General features: G+C 56.9%; 2 protein-coding genes across 4 annotated transcripts in view; one reads left to right on the plus strand and one right to left on the minus strand.

The window, feature by feature from the left end:
* Window positions 1-326: 326 nt before the first annotated feature.
* On the plus strand, window positions 327-4236 carry LOC102962235 (chymotrypsinogen B). Its single transcript, XM_042968085.1, has 7 exons — window positions 327-378; window positions 1179-1282; window positions 1369-1448; window positions 1813-1891; window positions 2321-2501; window positions 3592-3725; window positions 4075-4236. Exons 1-7 carry the CDS (start codon window positions 327-329, stop codon window positions 4234-4236), a joined length of 792 nt encoding a protein of 263 aa, XP_042824019.1.
* An 844-nt stretch (window positions 4237-5080) lies between these two features.
* The window catches only part of BCAR1 (BCAR1 scaffold protein, Cas family member), a 38121-nt gene continuing 15541 nt past the window's right edge, over window positions 5081-27660 (minus strand). For 2 of the 3 annotated variants that reach the window (XM_042969227.1, XM_042969226.1), the window contains exons 2-8: window positions 19021-19632; window positions 18898-18936; window positions 13036-13197; window positions 12748-12864; window positions 10483-11580; window positions 9297-9386; window positions 5081-6123 (exon numbers count right to left, since the gene is read on the minus strand). In XM_042969227.1, coding sequence (XP_042825161.1) covers window positions 5611-6123; window positions 9297-9386; window positions 10483-11580; window positions 12748-12864; window positions 13036-13197; window positions 18898-18936; window positions 19021-19632 — 2631 coding nt within the window. In that variant the 3' untranslated portion in view covers window positions 5081-5610. The remainder of the gene's footprint in view (window positions 6124-9296; window positions 9387-10482; window positions 11581-12747; window positions 12865-13035; window positions 13198-18897; window positions 18937-19020; window positions 19633-27660) is intronic. The other variant, XM_042969228.1, reaches the window with a different exon arrangement.

Consider the following 27660-nt stretch of genomic DNA (forward strand, 5'->3'; position numbering starts at 1 on the left):
GAGTGGCCAGGAAGGGCGCAGGTAGATGATGTGAGATCTGGGCCCCCCCGCCCGGCAGGCACGGCGGCCCGGGGGGTGGGCAGGGAGCGGGCCGCGGGGGGGATGAGCCCTGCTGCTGGCTGCACACACCTGTGGTCCCAGGGAACCTTCCCAGGAGCAGCCCCCCGGGGCCGACTCTTTCCCAGGCCCGGGCAGGAGCCAGGTGCTTCTGAACCCAAGGACTCACGATAAGGGAGGGATGGCGAGGCGCGTCCCAATTGGTGGGCCAGGGGAATATAACGGGGGTCCTTCGGGCAGACCCCATCCCACCTCCTGAGTGGAACACCATGGCCCTTCTCCCGGTTGTCCTTGGCTTCCTCCTCTTTGGCAGCAGTTCTGGTGAGTGCAAGGTTCCGGTGGGCCCAGAAGCCCCGGACCAAGCCTCTCCCACTCCCCACTCCCCGGCCCCCACCGCCAGAAGCTGGGAACCGGAGGACCAAGTCCCCACACGTCTAACCGCCCACGGGGGCCGGGCCCCCGCCCACCCCTCTCAGCCTCTCTGGGCGCCTCTCCTCGGCTCCCCACTCCTCCTCCCCCTGGAGGTCCATCGGGCCCCTCAGACTCAACCAGACAGGTTGGACCTGCCTCGTTTTGGCCTTGTCCACCCGCTCAAAAGCCAGGGTGAGTCCGGGCTCCTCCACACCTGCCCCCGAGCCGTAGGAGCTCTGCCTTGAGAATGTCTCCCACGCCCATCCCTTTGGCCCCGCCCCCCGGTCCTCTGGACGTGGGCAGCCTCTCGGGACTATGCTGCCCTGAGCAGGGTAACTCTGACCTCAGCCTGCCCCTGCTGCAGACCCAGGGGCCCTGAGAACAACGACTCCAGCAGGACATCCCGGCCCCCACGCCCCGGGACCCTGGGGTCAGCAGGGGAGGGACGCTCCTCTCAGGACACACAGTGGACACCCAGCCTTCGGGCCCTAGGCCCCACCCAACTCCAGATGCCCTCAGCCTCAAGGACCCTCCACAAGGACAACTGGGGCAGCTGCTGGCTGGGTGACAAGGGGCCGGCTGCCCTGCACTGGCCAAAGCTCTGGGTGCTAGGTTGCCACCTAGGTTCCAGAGGCCTGGAAGTGCCAGGCTCTATCCCTGGCCCCCTTGGGACACCATCCCCTGACCGGCTGCCGTGTCCCTGCCCCCAGGCTGTGGGGTCCCTGCCATCCACCCTGAGCTGAGTGGCCTGTCCCGGATCGTCAATGGAGAGGATGCGGTCCCCAGCTCCTGGCCCTGGCAGGTGTCCCTGCAGGTGAGAGGGAAGCTGAGGAGAGGTGGGTTAGACGGGGAGGGGTCAGGCGTGAGGGGGAAGGCTGACTGTCTCACCTCTCTCCCCAGACTCGCTCCGGCTTCCACTTCTGCGGGGGCTCCCTCATCAGCCAGCACTGGGTCGTCACTGCTGCCCACTGCAGGGTCAGGTGAGGCCTGCGTGGGGGCAGTGGGGACGCCCTGGCTGTCAGGGAATGACGGTCACTCCTTGCCCTTTCCCACCCCTGCCCAGCCACCCACTAGGCTTCCAGGGAATGAAGCCTGGCAGGAAGGGTCTGAGACAGATGGCAGGTGGGGACAAAGCTGCTGCTATCCGCCCTCCCCCCCGGAGAAAATCCCCACCCTCATGCCCCCCACCACCTCAGGCCCCAGCCTGTTCCACGAGAGCTGGTCTAGTCCTGTGCCTCCACCTTACAGACGGGGCAACTGAGGCCCAGAGGTCCCCGTGGGAGTGAGGGGCCCAGAAAGGTCTTCCCTCACCTGGGTACCCTCTGCTGCCTCCTCTCTCTCCAGGAAGAGCCACCGTGTGGTGGCTGGGGTGTCTGATCACGGCTCTGACGAGGAGGCTGTCCAGGTGTTGAGGATCACTGAGGTACCGCCAGGCAGGCCGGCTGAGGAGGGTGGGGCGGTAAGGCCATGGCAGGGCTGCCCCTGGGCGCCAGGGATGGGTGAGGACCGTGGCGGGCAGGGTGTGTGGGCAAAGAGGACCCCAGCCAGTCGGCTCAGGCCTCACCCACCAAAGCCTTCTTCCCTTCTTTCCCAAGTAAGAAGACTCCTATTCAAACACTGAAGTTTGGCTCATTGTAGAAAAGCACAAAAAAAGAAAAAACTAAATATCACCAACGTGTCAAGGGCCATTTTCCCACCAGTTTCCAGAGATTTTGTCCGTGCGGCCCCATCTGTGTTCGCTCTCAACAAGGGCCCCTTGGCACTGAGCCCTCTCCTGGCCTGAGGTCCCTCCCGTCCATGAGATCGGCCATCCTCCCGTGAGGACTGCCCAGCCCCCATGGCGTCTCCACAGGTGTTTGAATACCCACTGTGGGACCAGGTTTCGGGCCGCAACGACATCGCCCTGCTGAAGCTGGCCACACCGGCCCTCCTCTCGACAACCGCGTCCCCCGTCTGCCTGCCCAGTGCCAACACCAGCTTCCCTGCCGGCTCCCTCTGCGCCACCACCGGCTGGGGCAAGACCCGGTATAACTGTGAGTGTCCTTGCAGGGGCTTTTCAGAAGGGAGACTCATTCGGCTTTTATGGTCTAAATTCCAAGCACATAAATTCCAAGTCATATATCTTTCATTTTTTCTTTTTAAGCATTTTTAAAAATGTTTATTTTTGAGACAGAGGATGAGTGGGGGAGGGGCAGAGAGCGAGGGAGACACAGAATCCTTAGCAGGCCCAGGCTCTGAGCTGTCAGCACAGAGCCCGATGTGGGGCTCAAACCCATGAACCGTGAGATCATGACCTGAGCTGAAGGGGATGCTTAACTGACTGAGCCCTTCAGGCCCTCCTTTCCGTTTCTTTACTTAAAACCCTCTTAATGAAAGAATCAAAGAATAAAGATGAGCTTAAATACTGCACACTTGAAGACGAAGTTGCTGAAGAAACGCCCAAGTACCAGCAGGTGGCACTCTCACTACGTTGCAACGAGGTCCCCACGGTCGGGTTTCCAGCCTGGACTCCTCTCCAGACTTGAGGCGGGCGCTTGTGTCAAGCTCGCCGTGAAGTCTGGGCCGGGAGTCAGATGTCCCGGTGTGGTTCGGGGCCCTGAGAGTCCGGCTGGGTCTCCCCTCCCCCGGCTGCTCCCTCCGCTGACGATCTTCCTCCAGAGTCCCGGGTGCTCCTGCCCAGGCCCCGGCTCACCCTCTGGTCCTTGACCGGGACGGAGGCGGCCAGGAAAGGGCAGCAGGAGGACGGTGCTCCCCCATCTGCCACCCAGAGCGGCGGATCCCCAGCAGGGGCCCCGTGAAAAGGACGTCAGCCCCCTTCCCCGGAGGGGAGGCAGTGCCCCCCGCCCACCACACGGGCTGCCAGGGCAGGGCTCGCGTGAACAGCTGTGCTGGAAGCCATGTCACCGCTGCCTGGTGTGGAATGGGAGAGGAAGGGGTCCCGCAGGGACTGACTGTTAGGTCTGAGGGGAGGTGGGGAGCTCCGTTTCCGAGGTCATGGTGATGGGGAAGGACTGGGAGCAGGCAGGGGGCAGGCAGGGTCTCCTCCACCCTGGGGTGGGCCGGCTGGGTGAGGGCTCCTGACCTCCGCTCCCCCGCCCGCCCCCGCCCCCTGTGTCCCTCCAGCCAACAAGACCCCCGACAAGCTGCAGCAGGCGGCCCTGCCCCTCCTGTCCAACGCCGACTGCGAGAAGTTCTGGGGCAGCAAGATCACGGACGTGATGATCTGCGCCGGGGCCAGCGGCGTCTCGTCCTGCATGGTAAGGCCTGGCCCCGCCCCGCCGGCCCCGCCCCCGCCCCGCCCCCGCTCGGGCCAGGGGGCTGCTCCTTTCTGCCGCGTCGGCTCCACCCCTCCGGGCGGCCGTGGTGCTGGGGGCCCCCACGCCAGCCAGCCGGGGGAGAGTGTCAGCCACGTGCCCCAGGCCCACCAGGAGTAGGCGACAGAGCTGGGCCTGCCACGTGGCCCAGACCGGAGAGCCTCCTGCCCGGTCTCTGCCCCCACACTTGTCATTTGTCTGCACAGAACCTGCGCGGGGGCAGGTCAGGGCGCACACCGGGGCCCCGGCACCCGGCTTCAGGCTTGTAAACAGGTCCTTTCTCCTCCTACAGGGCGACTCTGGCGGCCCCCTGGTCTGCCAGAAGGACGGAGCCTGGACCCTGGTGGGCATCGTGTCCTGGGGCAGCGACTGGTGTAACCCATTCTCACCGGGGGTGTACACCCGTGTCACCAAGTTTATTTCCTGGGTTCTTGGGGTTCTGGAGGCCAATTGAACCCCTGCCCCACCCCCACTTCCGCAAAACCCAAATAAAACCCTAGAGCAACTGCGTGCCTCTTCACTTCTGTGTCCTCGCCAGCGTGCTGAGCGGTGGGAGGCTGGCTGTCTTCACTGGGGTCCCCTCTGTGGAGTCCAAGAGGGCTGACAGACCCTACCCTTTCCTCACAGAGATGGGGAGACTGAGGCCCAAGTTCACATGCAGAACAGTCAGAGCTAGGAGCAGCACTCCCTGAATCCCTGGGCTCTTGTCTCACCTGGGGTGCCAGACATACTCGGAAAGGCTGGGGAGGCCACACGTGGACCCAGGGCAAGGGCCCTCTGGGCCCCCACACCCCAACTTGGAGGCCAAGTCTATGTGTATTTCAAAATAGACACTTGGGAAGAAGTTCCACAAGCTGATACTATGAGCTTCTAAGAGCAAAGTTCTAGGTGAGGTCTGTGAAAACGAGTTTATGTGGAATCCCCCAGCGGTGCCCTCGACCAATTCTGTGCCACAGTAAAGCCCACCTCGTCCCGGAGCTGCCTTGGACCCCACGCTGGCCCTCGCTCTGGCCGGGGGCCGTGGGACCTCACCGCGGGCTCCACACTCACCGAGCCTCTCCAGCCTCCAGCGCTGGTGTCAGAGAGCTTCTCTCCAGCAGCCCCAGCTCCCCAGGTCTCAGGACCATTGGCACACCTTGCGGAAGACCCCTGGGCTCACGCCCCTAGCCCAGCCCTGTTTCCCGGGGCCTTGGTTTCCTCTTGAAGGGACCCACTTTTTCTTTATCCTCCCGAGAGAGAACTGCCCATGGCATCACCACAAATCCGCTCCATCGGCTGCTCCTCCCCTGCGGCATCTGAGATCAAGGACACACCTGCGCACACCCAGGGGCCCTCCTGCCTCTCACACCAGAGGCCGCTTTTCATTTTTAAACTTTTATTTAAATGTAGACTATTAGTCAAATGATTGGAAAATCAATAATGAAAAATAGTGTTTGGGTTCTTCTCCTGGTTACAGTGGCGCTTGCACTGTCGGGGGAACATGGCACTCCTGTGGGTCGAGGGTCAGCTCAAGGGAGCTCAAGGGGTCGTCTGAGGCCATGTGGGTGGGGGGGCCTGTGCGGCTGGCCTGGCCCCCAGGGTACTCAGGGAAGACCACCAGCTCCCTCCTCAGGCTCGGCTCCCGGGGGGTCCAGCTCTGCTTGGGCTCCTCCGAGGAGGCCCCGTCCCATATCCTGCCCCATCATAAATATGTACAAACCCCTGGACAGTCTGGGGCACCAGGCCCGGGCAGAGCTGGGGTGCCTGTCCCCGCGCCTGCAGCATGGCGACTCTCTCAGGGCGGGTGCCGCCCTCCTCCCCTGACCCCCACCTCTCTGGTCCCGTGCTCTCAGGCGGCGGCCAGCTGGCCCAAGACCCGGCGGAACTGCTGGGTGCTGTGCCCCAGCTCCTTGACCCGGTCCACCATGTCCTGGGCGGCGGCGGGTGACGGGTACTGCAGGGCGGCAGCCTTGGTGGTGGCGACGATGCCACGCAGGAGGTCACACAGCAGGTTGCTGTAGTGGGTCACCTGGCTGCGCACGTCGGCCGCCTTGGCCTGCCGTGACAGCGTGTCCCCGATGAACACCAGCTTGTGGGCGCTGAGGATGACGAACTTGCTGTGCGCCACGAAAATCTTGGGCGGCTGGTTGGTGGCCACGGCGGTGAAGAAGGCGTCCACGGCGTTGGTCAGGGTGGTCAGGTTTGCCTCGCACTGCTCCAGGTAAAAGAGCAGCAGCTGCCGGTCCGAGGGCCCCAGGCCGCCCGGCCGCCCTGGGGCCAGGGGCTGGGCTGCCGTCCAGTTGGCCAGGTCGTGGTCGATGGGCCGCGACACCTCCTGCTCCAGTCGCTCGAACTGCTTCAGCTGGGGCAGAGGGAGAGCACAGTGAGCATCGCAGCCACACGCACAAAGGAAACCCGCTATCTCTGCGCTACAGGCCGAGCACGGGTCCTCTCCAAGGAGCTTCTGCCCATCTCAGAAAGGTAGGATTCCATTTATAGAACAGTTTTGAAATGACAAAAGGATAGAAATGGAGAACAAATGAGCAGGTGTAGCGTTTGGGGACGCCAGTCTGTTGGTGTGGGTGCTGTTCCCTGCTGGCTTAGGACACAATCCTTGGGGGACACTGGGTGAAGGGCACACAGGACTGTTCTGTACTCTCTCTGCAACCTCCTACGAATCTATACGTACTTCAAAATGAGTTAAAAACAAACACACATACACACACACACACACACACTCACACACATTTTGTCCTTAACATATACGTTGTAAAAAGATTCAAATACATTAAGCAGAAAAAAAAAAGGTGTCACCTGGAAACCCACGCACCCAGAAATAACCTCTGATAAAGTACAATTCTGGTAAATTATCTTTCTGTGACACGGGGCTCGATCCCATGACCCTGAGATCATGACCTGAGTCAAGATCAAGAGTTGGACGCTTAACCAATTGAGCCAACCAGATGCCCCTATAAATTATTTTTTACAACCAAACATTAACGTATTTACAGATGATATGATATAATGTCTCCAAAATAAATTGGGGGGAAGGGGTGCTAGATAACCAGGTTAGCTATTGTGCTGAGGGATTAGGGCTGGGTGAATGGTATCGGGACTGTCTTCTTTAATTTTATAAATATATTCAATTTCCCACAATAAAAACTTTAAACAAAAAAAGAAAGCGCTGGCTGGCTTAGCTGGTAGGACATGCGACTCTTGATCTCGGGGTTATAAGTTCGAGTCCCACATTGGGTGTAGAGATTACTTAAAAAAAAAAAAAGAAAAGAAAAAAGGTAGGTCATGGTATGTGTAAAACTTCAGAAAACAAAATTCACATAAAAAACTGGTGACTATTCTTCAAGATGTTTTCCTTTAAACATGAATATTCCTATTTCCTTTTTATTTTCTTATTTTTATTTCCTATTTCCTTTTTAATTGGTAGACTGGAAACACAGTACATGTGACTCAAGCACATGGGGTTTATGGGCACCAACTCACTATGCAATCGAAAATGTGCAAGTAACTTCTGATTTCTCAAAAACTTAACTACTCACTAATAGCCTACTGTTGACTGGAAGCATTACCAAGAACAAAACTAGTTGATTAACATGTATTTTACAAGTTACATGTATTATATACTGTATTCTTACAATAATAATTTTTTCAGTATTTCTAGGCTATGTGGTTCATCTGCAAGTTTTTTCAAATTGTTTTAAGTCTCCAAAATACTTTTCCAATATGTTTATTGAAATAAATCCAGGTGTAAGTGGATCCATGCAGTTCAAACCCCTGTTGTGCAAGATTCAACTGAATATATAGTATTTTATATTCTACTGTTAGCACCTAACAGTAGGTCACGTGCTTCGTGTCAGTCATGACAGGCGGAGGGAAAGGGAAACTTCTACAACGGGCAGCCTCTGCCTTGGGAGTTATCAGCATGGACTGACGTGTCCTTACCAGCGCTGGTTCTGCCCAGGGGACTAAGCGGCTGTGACCAGCTGTGCACAGATTCAGGGAAAGACAAGTTCTATTTTATCCAAGATTTCAAGGCTTAATTGGCTAAACCACACTGGAACTGCCCTGTCCTAATATCTGAAACACTCGTACTTTCCTCCTCAGGCAGCAACCTGGTGAAACTCACCACTCGGCTCTCATATCCAGCGAGAAACACACTCATTTTTAGTTTGAACTCTGCAGGGTCTTTCCTGTTTTCTGACAATTCTTAATAGCTACATACTGTTCTACTGTATGAATGTTTATATTTTATTTAATCAACCAATATTCCAATATTAGATATTTGGGGTGGGGGTTTCCAGATCTTTCACTGATGTGGAAACAGAGCAATCAACACCCATGTCCATACATTTTACCCGCCATACTACACTTGTGCTTTATGCTCCGGCCTAAGAGCTCTAGACCTTTAGAGTTTTTCATCTATACTCCTATCTCTTATTCTAGCTTCTAGTAATTTCTCTAAATGATCAAGCAGTTACATGAAGAGATTTATATTCAGCTCAGCACCGTTTACAGCAGTAATTCTGGGAATAACTGACATGTCCACCAACAGGGACTGGATAAATAAATGCTGGAAGGGTCCAGAGAAAGATAAAGTACATGTTCATTTCTCTGATCAGTGGAGATTCCGTATATTATTAGGCAGACAGACAGATGATGGATGGATAGAGAGATACCTAATAATTACCCTTGGTTCCTTTACTGAGTACATTATATGGGCCAGGCACTTCCTAAGAATTATACATTCTTTACTCACTCCTTACAATTACCTTGAGATGGATGTAACTATGATCCCCACTTCACAGCTGGGGAAACTGTGGCTTTGTGGGTCTCAGGACGGAGCCGGATCTCACCTACACCATCCTTCCCCCTGACCGGTGGGGGGTGGGGGAATGGGTGGGAGGTGGAGGGGTGGAGCGAGGACAACTTTATGGGTGATGTTTCTGTGCTTATTTTGTGCTAGTCTATGTTTCAGTTTTTTATTATCTTCATAATCAGATAAAACTTCCTTATTTCTTTAAAAAAAAAAATCCCTTTCCCACCCTCAGGAAATGATCCAAAGTATGAAGAAAATTCTATGTCTGCAGATAAGCACAGTAGTATCATTATACTCAGGGAAACTGGGTACAATGTAAACAGCCAACAATAATAGATGTTATGAGGCCTTTAAAAACAATTTATAAGGAAGGTTTGATGCCATGCAAAAACCTTGGGATAAAAAGAGATGTAACTATTCACAAAGTATCATCTCAAGCACATGGACAGAGGTCACCCTAGGGGCAGGAGCGGGGCTTAAAACCAGCCCCATTGCACCACCAGTACCTCTGGAGCCTTTTCCCTGTCTTACACTTTTGTGTATGTGCTCCCTAAAAGGTCTACCATGATTACTCTCATAATAAATCACACACGAATCCAACAAACACACGGGGAGACAGTCACACAGTTGAGCGGGGCCTGGCTGGCTCACTGGCCCACGAGCAGCCCAAGCAGAGAGAAGCTGGCCAGCCTGGGGATCCTCACCTGCTGCAGCTCTAGCTGGCCCTTCCCCTGCCGCATGATGTTGCCTTTTTCCAGCAGTTCCTTCTGGGTCTTTTCAAACTCTTCCTTCCCCTGGAGACAAGACACAAGGACCGGGCTGAGCCACAAGCCCCCACAGGTCTGGCGGGGCACAGGGCAGGGAAGCCAGCCACCAGGTGGCGCTGCGAGCCAGGCCCAGGCTCACACTGCAGCCATCAGACTCAGAGTGGGGACAGTTTCCCAGGAGGCAGCTCTTGCGGCCTCTTTCACCTCCTCTAGCCCAGAAAAGGGCTGGGTACACTGCGTGTGGCCAGGTCATCCTCCCTGCCCCCGCTTCCACACCAGGAATCATATCCAAACCCCTCCCCTTGGCATACGGGGCCTGTTCATCCATCCCTGACCACCCGGCCTTGGCACCTGCTGCCTCTCAACCTGGAATGCTCCTTACCAGGGCACTCAGCTGGCACCCAGGTCTCTGCTCAGAGGCCTATCCCTACCCCATCTTCCCATCTTCTTGTTTTACTTATTACCCCACACCCGCAACTATCTCTGTCTTTGCTTATACTTCAGAATCCATCTCTTGAGACAGAACAGAGGCACTTCCCGCCCTGGTCACTGGAGAAGCCCAGCCCTGGCTGGTACTGCAGGACCCCTGATGACACGGCCAGGTCCATCCAAAGGGCAATAGGTAGGTAGAGGAATGGGTATGGAGCAGGGGGCATATAGCCTAGAAGGTCAAAGAGAGTGGGCACAAAGATGCCTCGTTGGCTCAGTCGGTTGAGTGTCCGACTCTTGATTTCAGCTCAGGTCATGATCCAGGGTTGTGAGATCAAGCCCCACGTCAGGCTCCACACTGAGTATGGAGCCTGCTTGGGATTCCCTCTGTCTCTCTGTCTCTCTCTGTCTCTCTCTCCCTCTGTCTCTCTCTCCCTCTGCCCCTCTCTCCTGCTTATACACGCCGCCTCTAAAATAAAAAATAAAAAAATTTTAACAATAAAAATGAAAAAAAGAGAGTGGGCAAAGGGACTCACTGAGCCTCCTGGGGCCCAAATTTTCTTTTGGCCACAAAAGCCCTCCGTGTGGAGGGGATTAAGGTCCCCATAACGGGTGGCAAAATTAGGGCCCGGAGGAGGCCAGAAGGCTTCCCCCAGGGAATCCTCTGGGGACGCTGGGCAAGGCGGGCACCTACCTGTAGATGGACGTAGTCATAATCCTCCATCCAGCCCCCCTCACTGTTCTCATACTGCCCATCTGGCGAGTCCTGGGAGGTGAACTTAGGAGGTGAGGGCAGGGGCCGGGACTGGATGCTGCTGGCCTTGTCGATGGGGTTGGGGTGCAGGGAGCCGCCCCCCTCAGGCCCCGGGACAGGGGCCTTGGTCCGTCTGAAGAGCAGCGAGGCATTGCCATGCAGGAAGGAGGCCAGCTGCTTGGCGTCCTCGGGCACAGCCCGTGAGCAGGCCACCAGGCGGTCCAGGTCTTCGGGAGCGGCCCCCGGGCCTCCCCGGCCACCGTCAAGGGCCTGACCGTGGGCCACCAGCGTCTGGTACACATCCTCCATTTTCTGCAGCTGCCGGCCAAGCTTAGCGTGCAGCGTGCGGTCAGAAGTGTGGGCAGCGTTGCCTATGGCACCGCGGGCAAACTCCAGCAGCTCATGGACAGCCCCCTGGGCGGCGGCCACGGCGGCCCGCAGGTCCTGCACCGGCGGCTCCTGAGGCTCGGAGGCACCACGCCAGCCTCCACACGCGGGGATGCCGCCCGCCAGGTCCAGGAGGTGTGCCACGCTGGCACTCACGCCCTGCTGCAGCCGTGCCAGGGCCTCCACAGCCGCCTCCAGCTCCAGGGGCTCACGACCCGGCACCGCAGCCTCCAGGGAGGAGGCCGACTGGCTGCTGCGTGTGCTGCCCGTACTGGAGGCCGACAGGCGCTTGCCATCAGCAGGGGCCTCCCGCTCCGCCGGGGGCGGCACCGCGTACACGGTGTCATCAGCCGCGCCGCCATCGGACGCCTCTGGAGGAAGAAGCCGCTCACGGGGCACGTCATAGAGGGTGCCGGGACCGGGCCGTCGCAAGCCAGGGGGTACGTCATAGAGGTCAGGAGCGGGGGGCGGCACGTCATACACATCCTCAGCCGGCAGCGAGTCCGGAGGGGGTGCGGCGAGGACCAGCGGGTGGCGGGTTGGGTCAAAGGGCTTGGCCTTGGCAAAGGCGGGGGGCACGTCATAGGTCTCCTCACGCAGCAGTGGGCCGTCAGGCACATCCTTGCTCACCGACGGAGGAACGTCATACACCTGGGGGCACAGGAGCGGTCAAGGGTGCCCGCCCAACCCCTCCGGGAGCTGAGGATCAGCACCCAGTCACACATCCAGACACAGCACAGGTGCGCACGCGTGTCACGGTTCTTGTCCGCACAGGTTGTGGCTAAGAGCCCAATTCTGGAGCCAGACCTGAGTTCAAAATCCTGGCTCCACTGCTTACTAGCTGTGGGATGTAAGGCAGGTGACTCAATTTCCCTGTGCCTATCTGCTCAGCCAGAAAATGGGAGAACTCTTTCAAAGGTTTGTTGTGAGGATTACATGAGTTAATTCACTGTGTAAGTATAAATACTTGGTGAGAAAACAGCGGTCATACCACCGCCACCACCATCACGGCCACCATGACCGTCACCATCATCACCACCACAACCGCTACATCACATCACCGCCACCACCTCACCCCATCATCAACATCACCCTCACCATCATCGCCACCATCATCTTCAACATCACTACCACCACCACCACCATTTATGTATTCTCGACTCTGTGGCAGAAACTAGGAAGATTTGTGTTACATTTAGGACGACAACACCTTGGTTTACCCAGGACGGTCCTGGTTTATGCCCGATGCCCCTCATAATTACTAGTCCCCCTTTCACTCTTAGAAGTGTCTTGCTTTGGGGTGCCTGGGTGGCTCAGTCGGTTGAGTGTCCGACTTCGGCTCAGGTCATGATCTCACAGCTCGTGAGTTCGAGCCCCGTGGAGGGTTCTGCACTGACAGCTCAGAGCCTGGAGCCTGCTTCGGATTCTGTGTCTCCCTCTCTCTCTACTCCTAACCCACTCGCATTCTGTCTCTGTCTCCCTCAAAAATAAATAAACGTTTAAAAAAAAAAAAGTGTCTTGCTTTGAATGATAAATTCTGTGGTCACCTTTCTAATATCCTGTGTGATCCTCTCAAGAACCTGCTAAAGAAGACCTCACAAGTGGTCCTCTTGCCGACAAGTAAGCTGAAGCTCAAAGGAGCACTCAGTTTCTACTTCCGTCACAGAGCAAGGGACAGAGCTGGCGCCTGTTGTCACGTTTCTTGTTGCCTCTATCCCTGCAAACATGGGTCCCCACCCCACAAAACAGGCACACCCAAAACTCTTTATACAGATCAGGCCTCAGCCCATGAGGCCCCAGGATTCCCTGACTACTCACGGCATGGTGGTTGGACAACGGCAGGCCCTTCTCCACACTGGGGGGCACATCATATACATCCAGCGATGGATCCCGGCCATTAGGACCCTTGACAGCCATGGGGGGCGTGTCATATACCTGAGACAGAAAAGTGCAGTGATATGGGTACTAGGGCCACCTGAGGGGATGGGAAGAGCAGAAACCACACAGCTCCTCCCCTAGGACCACCCCGGCCAAGGCAGAGAAAGCACGGCTCCCTAAGTGGGGCTGGGCTGAGGCCCTCACCCCGACCCCTACCCCAATACCTACCTCCTGGCCATACTGGCTGGGAAGCAGCCCCCGAACAGGGGGCACGTCGTAGATGTCCTGGGGCCCCGGGGCTAGCAGGTGGCGTGGGATGTCATACTCGTCCTGCTCTGGCTGGGAGGCCTCGAACACATAGCCCTGTCCCACACGGGTGGGTACCACCACCTGGGGGCAGATAGCCAACCGTCACCACCCTGTCACCTCCAGCCTAGAAACCAGCCTCTGGGACCCATCCTCTGGTCCTTGGGGAGACTCTACACCCCCATGAGGTGGGTGAGGTACACAGGGAGGGTGAGGGGGTTTCCAAAGGTGGGCTGGGAGGCCAGTCAGAGGCAAGGTTTTCTCATTCCTTTTACCTTTACCCTTTCTTCAAAGCACAAAGTGTTTGGGGAGCACTAGAACCCCCAGGGTTTATTTAGAGTCGTCTGGTTCTGGCCAGGAAATGTCAAGTAGTCTCTACAGGTGGATGACCTGGAAGGTTCCAGAGGAGCATACAAGTGGGCTTGACTGGGATGCCCCTGCCTCACAACACCTCCTAGCTGCACCCTCCTCAGAAAGGCTTCCAGTAAGGGGCTCTCTCGACTGCAGGACCAGCTTCTTGGCTCCAGGACGAAGAGAGGATAGTGCCAGGCTGTGCCCTCCTCTCGCTGGGCCCAGAGGTGGCCTGCAGGAGGTCCCAATAATTGGTGCCTGGGGCTCCCAGAAGGTGGTGGCCTGGAGAGCAGCAAGTGGTGCCCCTGTCGTCCTCATCAACCGAGCATATGCTGGAGAGATTCCTGAGGGCTGGGCCACCAAAGACTCCCAGACCATCAGGGCCAGTTCTGGGGCTATTCTGCAAAGTTGGGTGTGGGTGTGAGGGAGTGGCCAAGACTACAGCCAAGACCCCCCTCGCTCCAATACACCACGCCCACCGGGCTGCCAAGGCCACCACTAACCCGAAAAGGAGAAGACCTTAATTAGGGGTCGTTGGCCCACAGAAGGGGCCAACACGTTCCCCTCTCTGGTGCCCTTCCCTGGCCTGGCGTTCAGGACAGCAAACTGCTGAGAGCCCTTCACACCAGCCTCTTTCCCGGCAAGCACCCCGGCCATGCAGGCTGCAGGCGGCCCAGTGGGAGGGGCTGGCAGGACGGAACCCAGCTCAGGGCACGCCTCCCCCACAAGGCTCCCAGCTCAGCACTCTGGGACAGAAAGGCCTTTTGTTCCCTAATCAAAGGGGACGTCTGGAACAGAGTTGACTCAGGCCCTCCCCACACACATCCCTGGAGGGGAATCAGGGCTGGCCCTCGGGCTCAATACCCCCCAGAACCCTGCAGACCATGCCTGGCCCCCAGTGCCCATGGCACTGACAGCCAGCTGTACACGCCCGTGTATCCTGGAGGGTACAGGCTTCACACGCAAGCGCTAGGTACTCCAGGAGCAGCAGAATACCCAAACCCTGGAGCGTGGGCACCGCGTGGGCACCGGCACTTTTCTCATCAGCCTGGGGCTTGGCAGAGCCTCCTGCTGATGCATCCTTCTGGCCCCCTCCCCAGCAGCACAGCCTTTCTGTGGAAGCGCCTCCACGGGGGTATTCCCCACCCCACCCCACCCCACCCCACCCCCAGTGTGTCTGGGAGTAGAGCTGGCGGCCCTCCCCAGACTCATCTCCCTCCTTGAGCCCCAGACTTGAGTCTCCTCCAGAGCTATTTTTAGACGCTAGAACCTGCCAACAACAGGGCAGGCGGGGCTGGCGGGGGCTGGCGGGACGTGGCAGGTTGGCAGGGCCTCGAGGCAAGGCCCAAAGCGTCTCCAGGCCCTGCTGACTCCAGAAGGCAGATGGGGACCCCGCTCACTCCCACCGCAAGCCCCTACGGTGCCTCCTGAATGTAGAGAGAGCAGGGAGGGCAGGCAGAAGGGCTCTGGGGCCGGACCCCAGGCCCAGGCTTTCGGCAGCTTGCCACTCCTGCAGCTGAGCTGGTGACAGTAAGCAGCTGTCCTGGCCAGCAAATGTTCTCTGCTAGAAAAAAACTGTAAGGCAGCCACTGGTGGGGAAAAGCTTGTTAGGGAAACCTACTCTCCAGAGAGCTGCTGAGCCTGCTAATCACAGTCTGCCCTGCTCTGCACCTGAGGCCCCATTAGCAGGACCCTGAGGCCGCCGGGGGTGGGTGACAAAGCCAGAGCCCGGGAGGAGACACAGAACCCCAGACCCAAGACCCACGTGCTCTTGCGCATGCACACGCCAGCAGTGCAGGAGGCCAACACAGACGCAGAGAAAACACGCACAGTACCCACAAAGACAGACCACAGAGCTAGGCAGGGCAGCCCCATCAGGGCATCTGCAGAGAGGGGGGAGACGTGGAGCCAAAGAAGGCCCCGGAGATCCAATGGGAAAGGACGCCATCACCTGCCGCATCCTGCTCGGGGCCCCAGTCACTCTCCAGGCAGCTTGGCTGCTGGTCTCCCCCTTTTGCAAAGTGGATGTCACCCCACGTGACCCAGACTGGCTCCTGCTCTGGCACGCCCCTTCCTGTCTGAGCCCCAGCTTCTTCCTCTGGAGCAGGAGTGCTGTGGGACCTAGCAGGTCCCTCACTGAGAGTGAGGGACATGCTGGGCGCAGGTCCCCTTCCAAGCTCCCGGGCTCCCCAGGAGGAATGGTGCTGAGTTCAACTGCATTTGCCCCAGTGCCTGACCCAGCGCCACAGCTGTCCCCTTAGCACAGCTGCAGATCCTGACCCAGAGGTGTTCCCCCAAAAGTGACCTCACAAAAACACCTCCCTTTCTGCGGGCCCCACCTGCTCCTGCCCTCGGCATCCACGTCCCAGCCCAGAGGATGTTCATGCTGTGCCGTGGCCCCAACTTCTCTCCCCAGCCACAAAGGCCACTCTGGCCGAGGGTCCAGACATCTGACCCTTCTTCCTCTTGTGTCTCCTGGCCACTGTTCTCATCGCTCACCTTCTAGCTTCCTGGATACCAAGCCCACCCCCCCCCCCGCCCACTCTACCCTGTCCTGGCAGGTTACCTCCTCCCCTACCTGACCTCTACCCCTGAACCAGAAGCCTCAGTTTCCCAAACTTCTGAGGGGGAGCACAAGGCTAATGAAAGCAGAACCATGAAATGTGGGCAAAGAAGCGCGCACCAAGACGTTTATCGCCTCATTTTAAGAGAGACACGTGCAATCTGAAACTGCTTGGAATCCATCCCCGGGGAGGGGGTGACGCAGCAAAATCTGGCGTGGCGATCACAATCACTTCAGGGACCCAAGGAAATGCTTCTGATAACTGTGGAACTTACAATTTCAAAATGCAAAAGTCTGCATACAAATCTCTGCAAGATAGGGAATATGCTAGACAAAATATGCCCAAATTCCCAGGGATCACCTCTTGACGGGGGAATCTCTTCTCCACGCTTTTTCGTACATTGTGTGTTTTCTACAACACATAAGCACCGTTTCATGATCATAATATAAAAGCAGATGCAACCGAGGCTGCCCAAGCGAGGAGACGAGGCTTCTTAGAGGAGAGCCACCAAGCCCCAGGACACAGGGCTCTTGTTCCCAGGCCACCAGCCAGATGAGGGCCCTTGGGGACACAGGCTCTGGGCAGCCAGTGAGCCCAGATGGAACCTGAGAACAAGCCCTTCACAAGGGAGGGAACCAGAAACCACAGCCAAAATGTGGGTTCAAGTCCACAGCCCAGTACAGGGGTCTTGCTGCTGCTTCCTGGTCCACGGGGCTTCCAGCTTGTGTGCCCCAACCTCACAGACACCACGACAAGTTTGTCCATAAAGATTCAGGGAGAGAAGCGGGCAGGGGAAAAAGGCATGCCTCTCCAGGGGATGTGCCAAGTGTGTGTGTGTGTGTGTGTGTGTGTGAGAGAGAGAGAGAGAGAGAGAGAGAGAGAGAGCGAGCACGAGCACGTGACCAAGAGAGGGACTGTGAGAGAGAGAGAGAGAGAGAGAGAGAGAGAGAGAGAGAGAGACAGCGAGCGAGCGTGACCAAGAGAGGGACTGTGTGTGTGTCTGTGAGTGAGTGTGAGCATACAGGGGGATAGACTATGGCCTGTCCTCAGGCTCACCAGCCAGGCACTGCTCCCTGCCACCTCCCCACAAGACAGGTGTTTCCCTGGCAGGGCTCTGTTCCTCTCCCTAAAGCACCTTGGGAGCGGCCCATCTCTGGCCAGGCAGCTGAAGGAGCAGGGAGGGCAGGAAGTGGGAGCCAGTGACCCAGGGTTCCCTGGTGGCCAATGTCCATGTGGCTCCACCCTCGGCTGGCCAGCCTGACCTCTGGCCAGGTCTCCTGGCTACCAAGCTGCACCCTGTGGGCAGGGGCAGGGCGACGCTCCCTGCTGACTACTGCCCAGCTAGAACGGGCAGGGCTCCCAAAGCCCTGGACACGCTTTGAGGACAGAGGCTCGGTGCCATGAGGGGAGCGCCCACTCAGCCACCGTCTCCCCAGACACAGGTGGCTCTAGAGTAGACGTGGCACAAACACGAGGCCTGGTCTGGGTCTCGGGGAGCTGATCCTCAGAGTCCAGCGGCTTCTCCTAAGGGCTTCCGGGGCACACTGCCTGCCGCAGTCTCCCTCTGCAGAGGGGTGAGCCCGGCAGCTGGGGCTGGGCTGGCTTCGGGGGCCCTCCCTGCTGGCAGGGGTGGGTTTCTCAAGGTCCTCCTGGGCGAGCTGTGAGGGAAGAACAGCATGGAGGAGAGAGTGCCGGGTGCCACGACTCTGTCCTCAACAATATGGGGGAGGCCTCCTCTCCTTCTGGGCCTTGGAAATTTCACTCCCCGAATCTTCAAGGGACTTGGACACAGAAGGACACAGGCCACAGGGGAGAAGAGGCCGCTCCTCACTCAGCCCAGAGCAGCCAGTGGGGCAGAGCCTCCTCCTTCGCACAGGCGGACGGACTTGGGGGCGGGGCGTGCGGGCAGGCCTGTGTAGAGCCGAGGGTGCCGCCCTCAGGGCCCTGTCCCTCAACCCCGCGTCCCCTGGCAACAGCGTGCAAGGTGACCTCTGAGAGACCCTACTCTGGCAACGCCCCCGGTAGTGTCCTCCCCGCTGTCCGAGCATCACGAACAGGTCCCTCTGCTGCCCGCCAACGTGCCGCAGGAGAGAAGGGGCCGGGCGCCCGTGGAGCCGGGAATGCCAGATGCGCTCCATGCTCACCCAGGGGGCTGACCCGCACACCCAGGGGGTTCGTGGGAGCCCCAGACACAAGGAGGCTGGCCTCTCCCCTTGTCTTCCCCCTTTCCCCGCTGGCTGCGATGCAGACACACTGGATGGAGCTGACGCGGCAACCATCCTGGCCCATGAGATGCCAAGCCCCGTGTCGAGGATGGTGGAACGAGATGGACTGAGGTGTGGCCCCTGATACCCACGGAGGTGCTGTCAGCCTGACACCGCTCACATCCAAACCACGGCATATGACAAAGTCTCGTATCCAATCGACTCCTGTGCACTTTCAGCCACTCTCGCGTAACAGTTTTACTGAGCGCCCCCAACACCCCTCCCTCCCCTGGGTGTCCCCCACCCCCACCGGGCCCTGTCCCCTGAACTCTGCGGGCTGAATGATGTCACTAGAACATGCAGTGCGCAGGACACTTCTACTCAAAACCCTTCACCCTCTGGCAGGTATCTGGTTCCTCAGGAGCACCACACCCCTGGCGGTTGGTCCCCAGCCTGCTGCTCGGGCTTCACCTGCCAAGTCCCGCCTGCCCACCCTTTCCAGACTTCCAGGCCTTCGACAGACTGCATCCTTTGCTGGTGACACCCTCCCAATGGGGTTTGTCCACTGAAGGCTACCTCATGATTCAAGGCCAGCTTGGATGTCTTCTCTGTGGGTTACCTGTTCACCTTTAGCAGACGGATGAACACATTCCCCAAACACTCACCTCCCATCTTGGCCCCAGACGAAACGTGCAGCTGGAGCCCTAGAGACGCCAAGGATACTCAGTTGGGCCCAGAAACCAGGGCCTGGGCAAAACTTGCCAGGGGGGTTGACAGGGCAGCCTTACCTTTGCCGGTGGCTTCGTCCCCTCCCAGCTGCGTGCATCCATGGATGGGGGCACCTGGTAGATGTCATGTCCTACGCCAGCAGAAGGTGGCACCTGGTAAATATCCTGGGCAGGGCTGCCAGGCCCTGGGGGCACCTGGTAAAGGTCTGGAGCTGGGCTGGGAAAAGGGTGATGGGGCATCTGCTTTGAGAACATAGTTGTCTGTTTGGCTGGGGGAGACTGGAACTGTGGGCTGGGTCCAGGGGCTTGGTAGAGGCTTTGCTGAGTCTTGCTGGGGGTGGGCACCAGGTACACGCTATCGGGCTGGGGCTGGTATGTGGCAGGCAGCATGGGCGTGTACTGGGCAGCCGGGGCGTGGGGGCCAGGCTGGGGCTGGGCCGAGGTGGCAGGTGGGCCAGGCCCGGGCCCTGCTGGCTTCTTGTCGTGCATGCCCACCAGGATCTTAAGGCGGTTCCCGGGCACAATGCCTTGGCGCCCATGCAGCGAGCAGAGCCACCAGCCATCCAGGCCTTGTGTGTCCCGTTCCAGCACCGTCATGATGTCACCCTTGCGGAAGGAGAGCTCATCCGGGGACTCGGCCACGTTGTCATAGAGGGCTTTGGCCAGCACGTTCTGGGGAGAGAGGAAGCAGGTGTGCATGAGGATGTGCATCAGGGGCTCAGTGGCAGAGAGGGCTCTGCCCACCCCACCCCCCACCAGCAGAGAGGCCCAGCTGATGCTGGCATTTTCCAAATAAGCCCCAAAATCCTCTCGACTGCAGCCACCACCTTCACTCCAGGGAAGCCACTCCCTAAGTCACATGACAACACTGGGGAGAAGAGTAATAATGCAAATAATGGTCACCACGTTCTGGGAAGAAAACAGGATGCAAACCCTCCCTGCTCCAACTCAACAGTCCTGCTGTCCTGCCAGAGCAATCAGCCAAAAGGAAAAAAAAGAGAGAGTGGGGAGGGGACATACAGGGACAAAACGGTCACCATCTGCAGACCATATGATCATCTACGTCATAATTCCAACAAATTAGAATCAGTAACTGATGAGAAAGAAATATAGAAAAGACATCGCACGACAACAACAAAAAGCTACTAGTTAATCCAGGAATTAATCAAGCAAAGACAGCAGGAGACCTCAGGGGAAAAAATGTGTACTTTCTGCCAAAAGGCTCAAGGAAAAACCTGAATAAAGGGGAAAACATACCAAGTTCACGGTGGGATGACTAAGCACTATAAAAGGCCAATTTGCCCAAACTTACTTAATAAGTTACAATTGTAACAAAAATGCCAGGAGGATTTTTTTTTTTTTTTTTTTTTTTTTAAGGAATTTGACCAAAGGAGGAGAATCCTTTTAGAATTAAATGGAGGAAGAGAGGTCCACGAATAAGCAGGTCAGTTCTGAAAATGAGAAGCAAATGGGCACTCCACTTTCCTTTCAAGCTGTGAGGATGTGCCACAACTCCGCATCAGCGAGCTGGCACGGGGCCGATGCACCAGGACAGGGCCCGGAGACAGCCCCATGCTTGGGGAACCCGTGGGACGCTGCAGGTGGTACCACACGGCCATGAGAAGGACAAGACCGCTTCACAGGTGGTATGAGAACTCACTCACTGTAGGAAGAAAAATCAGTCCACACACTTGCCTTGTGTTATAAACAAAGGACATTTAAAGACCCAAGTGTCAAAGATACAAGTCTAGCTCTAATAAAAGAAAAAATCGGGGAGAATATCTTTGTGACCTAGAAATGGGAAAAATTATGAAATACAACTCTAGAAACAAATATCCCCAAAGCACAAAACATAAGGTAACAACAACAATGACACATGGATGGACTCAACCTCACCAAAGTGAATGGTTTCTACTGCCTGGGGGAGAACACAAAACTGACAGGGTAACGGATCACCAATGACAAGAGAGGGATCAATCTAGAATCTGGAGGCGTTTCTCCAAATCAGCAAGGCAAAGATAAGAACACCAACAGAAAACCAACAAAATGAAAACAGCAAGTTCTCTGAAGGGGAAAAGGAATAGCCAAGACCTCTACGAAGGATGCTCAGGGTCCAACCAGCACAGCGAGACATCTCTGCGATTCTGCTCTGTGCGCCCGCATGTGTCTAGGTATCTGGTAAGGAAGGTCAACCACGCCCTGAGTCAAAATAACAGGCAGATCTATGGCCCAGAATCGTTTATGTAAATGTAATAAATGTCTACAAAACAACTCTATGTTATTTTCCAGACGTTCACCCAGGGACAGACTCTAGACACGTTACATTAGCACGGATGCTTCTGAAAAAGGGACAGACATCAGGAATGAGGAAATTACAGCAAAATAAGAAAGGGGTCTCAAAAGACAGTGACCACAGAAGAGCAATACCCTCCACCAGCCCCACATTTTACCCTGTAATTCTCCTGGTAACCCTCCCGGCCACCCCGGAAGCACGCACGACTACAGGGCTCCATTAATTAGCAACCCTCCTCCCCCTCCACCGCAGAGCAGGGCCATGAGCTCCACATGGCCCTGGCACAGAAAGGCCCTGCTGCCAAGCAGCCTGTGTGGGACTGGGAAAGGCCTTGGGGAGATAGAGGCGGGAGGACCACAGCACGACACAGCCCAAGCTAGCAGGCCTGAGCATCACCGGGATAAAGAACCGGGACTGGGGAGGCTCCCGTGTTCTCGGTCTTCGGGCTCTGCTGAGCTACTCCCTTTGTGCAGGTGCCAGGCTCGGGTCAGGCCCAGAGATACCATAGAGGGTTCCCAGCAGAGGGAAGAGCAAAGGAGGTGCCTGGGTGAGAGGAGACCAGGGCTGCTCTGGCGTCCCAGGGAGGGGAGGAACAGGGATCAGCTGGGAGCCCATTTCTCCAGAGCAACTCAGAGCCTCCAGACCCAGACAAAGCCAGAAGCTGGAAAGTTGGGAACCGAGAGAGGCTGGATCAGGGGAGAAGCCAGCCCAGGGGGGCAGCTCATGGACAGCACAGAAGAGAGATTTCACCCCAGTAGCAAGGTGAGCACTGAGGCAAAGGCCCTCAAAACTTCTGGCTACTGCAACACTGCCCATGTCATGACTATAATGATTAAATATGCACTGAAGCATAAATCATCCTCAATAAAATGTCACTTGAACTTTTAAAAAATGGGGAGAGGGTAAGATGAACAGTCTAAATGTTTGAGGGGCACCCGGGTGCCTCAGTCGGTTAAGCATCCAACTTCAGCTCAGGTCATGATCTCACAGTCCATGAGTTCGAGCCCCGTGTCAGGCTATGTGCTGACAGCTCAGTGCCTGGAGCCTGCTTCGGATTCTGTGTCTTCCTCTTTCTCTGCCTCTCCCCGATTCGCACTCTGTGTCTCTCTCTCTGCCTCTCTCAAAAATAAATAAACATTAAAAAATTAAGAAAAAACAGGGGCGCCTGAGTGGCTCAGTCGGTTAAGCATCCGACTTCAGCTCAGGTCATGGTCTCACAGTTTGTGGGTTCAAGCCCCGCGTCTGGCTCCGTGCTGACAGTTCAGAGCCTGGAGCCTGCTTCAGATTCTGTGTCTCTTCCTCTCTCTGCCCCTCCCATGCTAATGTTCTATCTCTCACTGTCTCTTAATAATAAATAGATGTTTAAAAAAAATTAAAAAAAATAAGTAAGTAAAAATAAAAAATTAAGAAAAAACTTTATACAAGTACAGTGTAAATGTTTCAGACAACGGGGTGCTCTCTCTTCCTGTTTTTGAGAATTTCTCAGTTTGTATTCAACAAGGCTTGGGGGTTGAAGAAAAAAAAAAACACATCCTGAAAAAGAACAGTGGACCACCTCCTAGGCCTCAAGTCAGGATGGGACAGAGGAGGCCGAAGCAGGTCCAGAGGCCACAGCCCCAGGAGGAGCAGACAGTGGCAGGGGCTGTCCTGCAGCCCATGGGGGCCCATGGGCCCCATCTCCCAGCTGCCTGCAAGAAAAGCAAGTTTCCCAAATATGGTCTGCAGCCTGCCTCAGGGAATCACATCCCGTCAGGGGGCGGGACACCCGGCCCACCCTCCCCCTGTGACCCCAGAACACAGAGCCACCCCAGTGGGTCCCCCCCAGCCCCTGCCCTGGTGACCACAGGAAGTGCCAGCAGAGTGAGTCACGGGAAAATTCCCCTCTAGCCCAGTCAGAGGGGGCGGGGTACAGACAGAGGGGACTGCCCCTCTGAGGCCCCTCACCTCTCAGGAGGACAGCCCAAGGAAGGCTGGCAGAGGGGCCTCCACCAGGCCCTGCCAGGCAGTGCTGGGTGCTCCGGGAAGCTGGAAGGCTCTAAAGAGGGCAAGGTCCGGTGGGGGAGAGGGATAGAGGGGGAGGGTCTGCGCCAGCCCAGGACAGCTTGTGGGGCCTCCTGCACCCAGGGTGGCCAGCCCCCACCCCCTTGGCGTGAGCTCACTGAGCAGTCAAGGCCAACAACGACTGCAACTGTATAGTCTGGGGCGGCTGGAGCCAGGCTGGGAAGCACCTCTTGGGCTGGGCACGTGGCACAGGGTGCCTGGCACCAGGAGCGCCTCTGCCTGCATCAGCTGGTGCCCCCACCCACAGTCCCAGGAGCAGCCTCTCCACAGCCTGTTCCTGAGTCCTAGGCACCGCTGGCACTGGGCACTCCAGCTGGCCGAGCACCCTAGCTTTGGGCCTCTGAGCCTCCCCAGCTGCTCCTGAGACATGTTCCTCCTTGCTTCTCCTTCCTTCTTCCAAGTCAAGCAACTAAAACCAGACCTGGGTCTGGTTCTCCCTCTACTGCTGGGTGACCCTGGGTAAGTCTCTCAGCCTCTGAGAATCCAGATCCCCTGTGCTAAGGCCACAGGCTTGGTTTCACAGGACTGTTCTTTTGTTTAACAAAAGATTTGCCAGGCTCCTGCTCTCTGTCAGGTGTTGGGCCAGGCTCTGCAAGATGGTGCAGGTCTAGCTTGACCAGGGCCCTATCTGCATGGCACTTACATTCCAGTGGAGCAAACACCAAACAATTTGTTAGGGCAGGGGGGAAAACCGCAATGCCAAAAATAATGCGGGACAGAGCCACTGCATATAGAGTGGTCAAAGATGACCTCCCCATGGAGGTGATCCTTCAGATGATTCATGAAGAATGAAAAACAGACAACCATGACACCAGCCAGGGAAGAGCATACTGGCAGAGGATGGGCATGAGCCGGGGCACTGGAGGAGGAAGAGGCTGGAGGGAGACAATGCATGAGACCTCAGTAGATGTCATCCAGTGGTGGCACCTCATGGCAGGTAAGGCCGGCCAGGGCAAAGCCTACAGCATCTGAGCATATCTACTCCGGACACACTCCTCAAGACCCAGAGTCTTGCCCCAGCACGGAAGAGGGGCCAGCGCCCCCAGAATCTAGCTTTCCAGCCTCCCTCACTGCTGCGCCAATCAGGGCCTTCCCATCCATCTCATAAGGGGGGCACAGCTATGACGTCTAGAGGGGCGCGCTGCCAGGGCACCATCACAGTCCATGCAGACACTGCCAGCCACGTGTTTCCAGGGGACCATAGAGAGTGCTGCCTGACTTGCCCCAAGCCTCTGGCCAACCTCATTCCTGCCTCTAGGAAACCCTGGGCTGTGTTCTACTCCACAACAGGATTTGGGTGGCGCTCCTCCAGGAAGGCTCCATGCCCCTCTTTGAGCACACGCTCCCCACTGCCCCCAACTCAAAGTGCTGACCCAAGCATCTCATTACTGCCTACTTTGTGCCCTCTGACCCAGATGCTCAGGAGAGGACAGGGCAGGGGGTGGGGTCCTTCAGTATGGAACCCTCAGGCACATGTGCACAGAGCCTGGCCCTGAATGAGCGGGTTTAGGCAGAAGCCCCCCTTACAGAAGGTGGTATCCAAGCCTCCCTGGTAGCAGTGTGGCCATGCCTGAGGAAGCCAGGAAGACAACGTGGGGCTCACTCACCCCAGAAGGAGGGGAAAGGAGAACCTCTAGCTCAAGGCCGACACCGCCAGGCCCCGTTCAGAACAACACCCTGGTTGTCGCAAATGGGGGCTAACGGGGCTGCCCCACAGGCCCCGCCGGACTCAGAATAGCCCTCATTGTGTCCCAGGGCCCTGTGGGCACCAGACCCACGCAGCCCAGGTGTGCCCTCAGACATGGAGTAGCTGGGCCTTGGCCACAGGGGGGCACATGTCTGGAGGACTGCAGCCATCTGACGCCTATGTGGGTCTCTCCACTGGCTTCGCCTGCTGCCTTGGGAGCCTTGGATGTGCTCTGGGTATCCCTAAACCCTGACTCTGCAGGAAGGCGTGACCTGGTAGCTGGAACTGGTGAGGAGACACCAGGCTGATGGGGACATGATGGACAGGTTCACAGCACTACAGTCACAGCAGTAACGACGACCTCTGTCAGGAGCAGGCTCTTTTGCGTACTTCAGTCATCCCTTTTAACCTTATGAGAGACTGATTACCTCCATCTTGCAGACAGGGAAACTGAGGTACAGAACAGTTACCCGACTTGCTAGGGACAGAGTCAGGAAGCAGCAGAGGCAGACCTGGGCTCTACGATAAAGCAGAGCTGGAAGGCTCCAGGTTGATGCTTAGGTCCCTGGAAGCCAAGAGCGGAAATCTGACAGGCCTTTTCCTGAAACTCCCCCCTGTCCCTCAGCACCAACGCGCGCGTGCACAAGCACACACACACACACCCCAGCTCCAAACATAGAGCCTCACACACAGTAGTCACTTGGGAAACACTAGCTCCCTTCATACTCGGAACCATCTCCTACTCGGGCCAAGATTATTTCTGGGGTATTCTGTTTGCTTGTCTCAAGGAGCCCCCAGTGGCTAATGGATATAGGTTCAATGCATGCGTGTCTGAGTGGCAGTGTGCATCCACAACCCCTGCTCACTGGTGCCTGCAGAATCCCCCTGGAAAGGCAGTAGCCAAGGGCCCACTGGTAAGGGTCCTGACCATCCCCTCCCCCTGCCTCCCAGGCTCTAATGGCACCATAAGGGCAGAGTTCCTTCCCTTCCCAGACATGCCCACACCCTCGTCCCTGGTGAAACTCCATCCCAGCCAGCCTTATTGTCACTCCCCTAATACACCCAGGGATAAGCGAGTAGCCAGGGTCTGGGCTCAAGTCCTCAGTGTTCGACTGTCAAGGAGCAAGACTGTGGGCAACCCCTATTCCAGAGCCATCCCAAGAGGAGCACAGCTCCTGCCCTACCTACCTCAGGAGTGCCTGAGGCTCAGAGAACAGAGCTGGGACTATATGTGGGTCCTCAGCCCCATGTCTGATACTCTGTACCTAGAAACTGGGTCTGTTGAATGAAGGACTAAAAATCCACCTGTGATGGCCACTGCCAGCAGCTCCTTCAAACAAACATGAGCCATGGCCCAGCCAGCAGATGCTTCTGTCTCCGGAGCCAGCTCTGGTCCAGGAGCAGGACCCTGCCACCACCCTTGCCAGGGCATCCCAGGCACTGTCCCTGGGAGGATGGGCACAGACAGAAAGGTGGCGTGGGCAGGCCCTTTGTGCTGTAGGACATAACACCTGCAGCCCCTAACACACCACAGATGATGAGAACAAGCAAGCTGGAGTCAGAGCACCAAGATGGTAGGAAGGCAAAGCCCTCTATCCTGCAGTCCATTCCAACTACTAACAGCTTGGGAATGGTCCCCAACCCCTTTGGAACCCTCACCACTGCCACCTAGCTCAGGGAACTGACCCAGGCTGCCAGAAGCCAGAGCTGCGCACTTGACCACTCACTGCTCTCCTTCTCCATCCCTGGGGCCTTGCTGGTCCCCTCTTGGGATTCAGTCTCTTGAAGAGCGCTCAGCATGAGGCAGACCTTTACTTCAGGGATAGCACCAGCCCCAGACACGTCATCACGGAGGGGAAAAGGCAGAAGGGACAGCCCAGGGGGGATAGGAAGGACCTCACTCCTTTTAAGACCCCAGTTTCTCCACCTTGACATCTAAAGCCCCCTGCGGACTGCCACTCCCCAGCCCTAAATGGTAACTTGCTGCAACCCTTAAAGCAGCAGCATCTGCCTGGGCAGGGATGGAGGGGAACACGAAGGCACAAAAAGTGGGGTTCTCTAGCTCAAAAAAGAGTCCCGAACCCCTGATTTCTGGGATGCACAGTAGAGATGAGGGTCTGAGATGGGGCCCTGCTTCCCTCTTTGAGCTGCTTCCACTCCAGGCCAGTACTCCACTCCACTCCTTACTCAGAAGTACAAGGGGGGCAGGGGGACGGTGGCGCCTGCGTGGGTCGGTTAAGCGTGGAACTTCAGCTCTGGTCACGATCTCACATCGCAGTTTGTGGGTTCGAGCCGCACGTCAGGCTCTGTGCTGACAGCTCAGAGCCTGAAGCCTGTTTCAGATTCTCTGTCTCCCCCTCTCTCTGCCCTTCCCCCACTCATGCTCATGTTCATGCTCTGTCTCTCTCAAAAATAAACATTAAAAAAAATTTAAGGGGTGCCAGGGTAGAAAGCATCTGACTCTTGGTTTTGGCTCAGGTCATGATTTCACAGTTCACGAGTTCGAGCCCCAGCGTTGGGCTCTGTGCTGACAGCTCAGGGCCTGGAGCCTACTTGGATTCTGTGTCTCCCTCTCTCTGCCCCTCCTCTGCTTGCGCTCTGTCTCTCTCTCTCTCTTCTCGAAAGAAAGAAAGAAAGAAAGAAAGAAAGAAAGAAAGAA

Source organism: Panthera tigris, chromosome E2 (genome assembly GCF_018350195.1).
Source record: "Panthera tigris isolate Pti1 chromosome E2, P.tigris_Pti1_mat1.1, whole genome shotgun sequence".
Taxonomy (NCBI): domain Eukaryota; kingdom Metazoa; phylum Chordata; class Mammalia; order Carnivora; family Felidae; genus Panthera; species Panthera tigris.

What these genes read in the sequence shown, in the direction of transcription:
- LOC102962235 (XM_042968085.1), top strand. Translation starts at nt 327, where the DNA reads ATGGCCCTTCTCCCGGTTGTCCTTGGCTTCCTCCTCTTTGGCAGCAGT. An exon ending in GCTGCCCACTGCAGGGTCAG is followed by an intron (nt 1,449 to 1,812) that starts GTGAGGCCTGCG and finishes CTCTCTCTCCAG; the next exon opens with GAAGAGCCACCGTGTGGTGG. An exon ending in GGGCAAGACCCGGTATAACT is followed by an intron (nt 2,502 to 3,591) that starts GTGAGTGTCCTT and finishes GTGTCCCTCCAG; the next exon opens with CCAACAAGACCCCCGACAAG.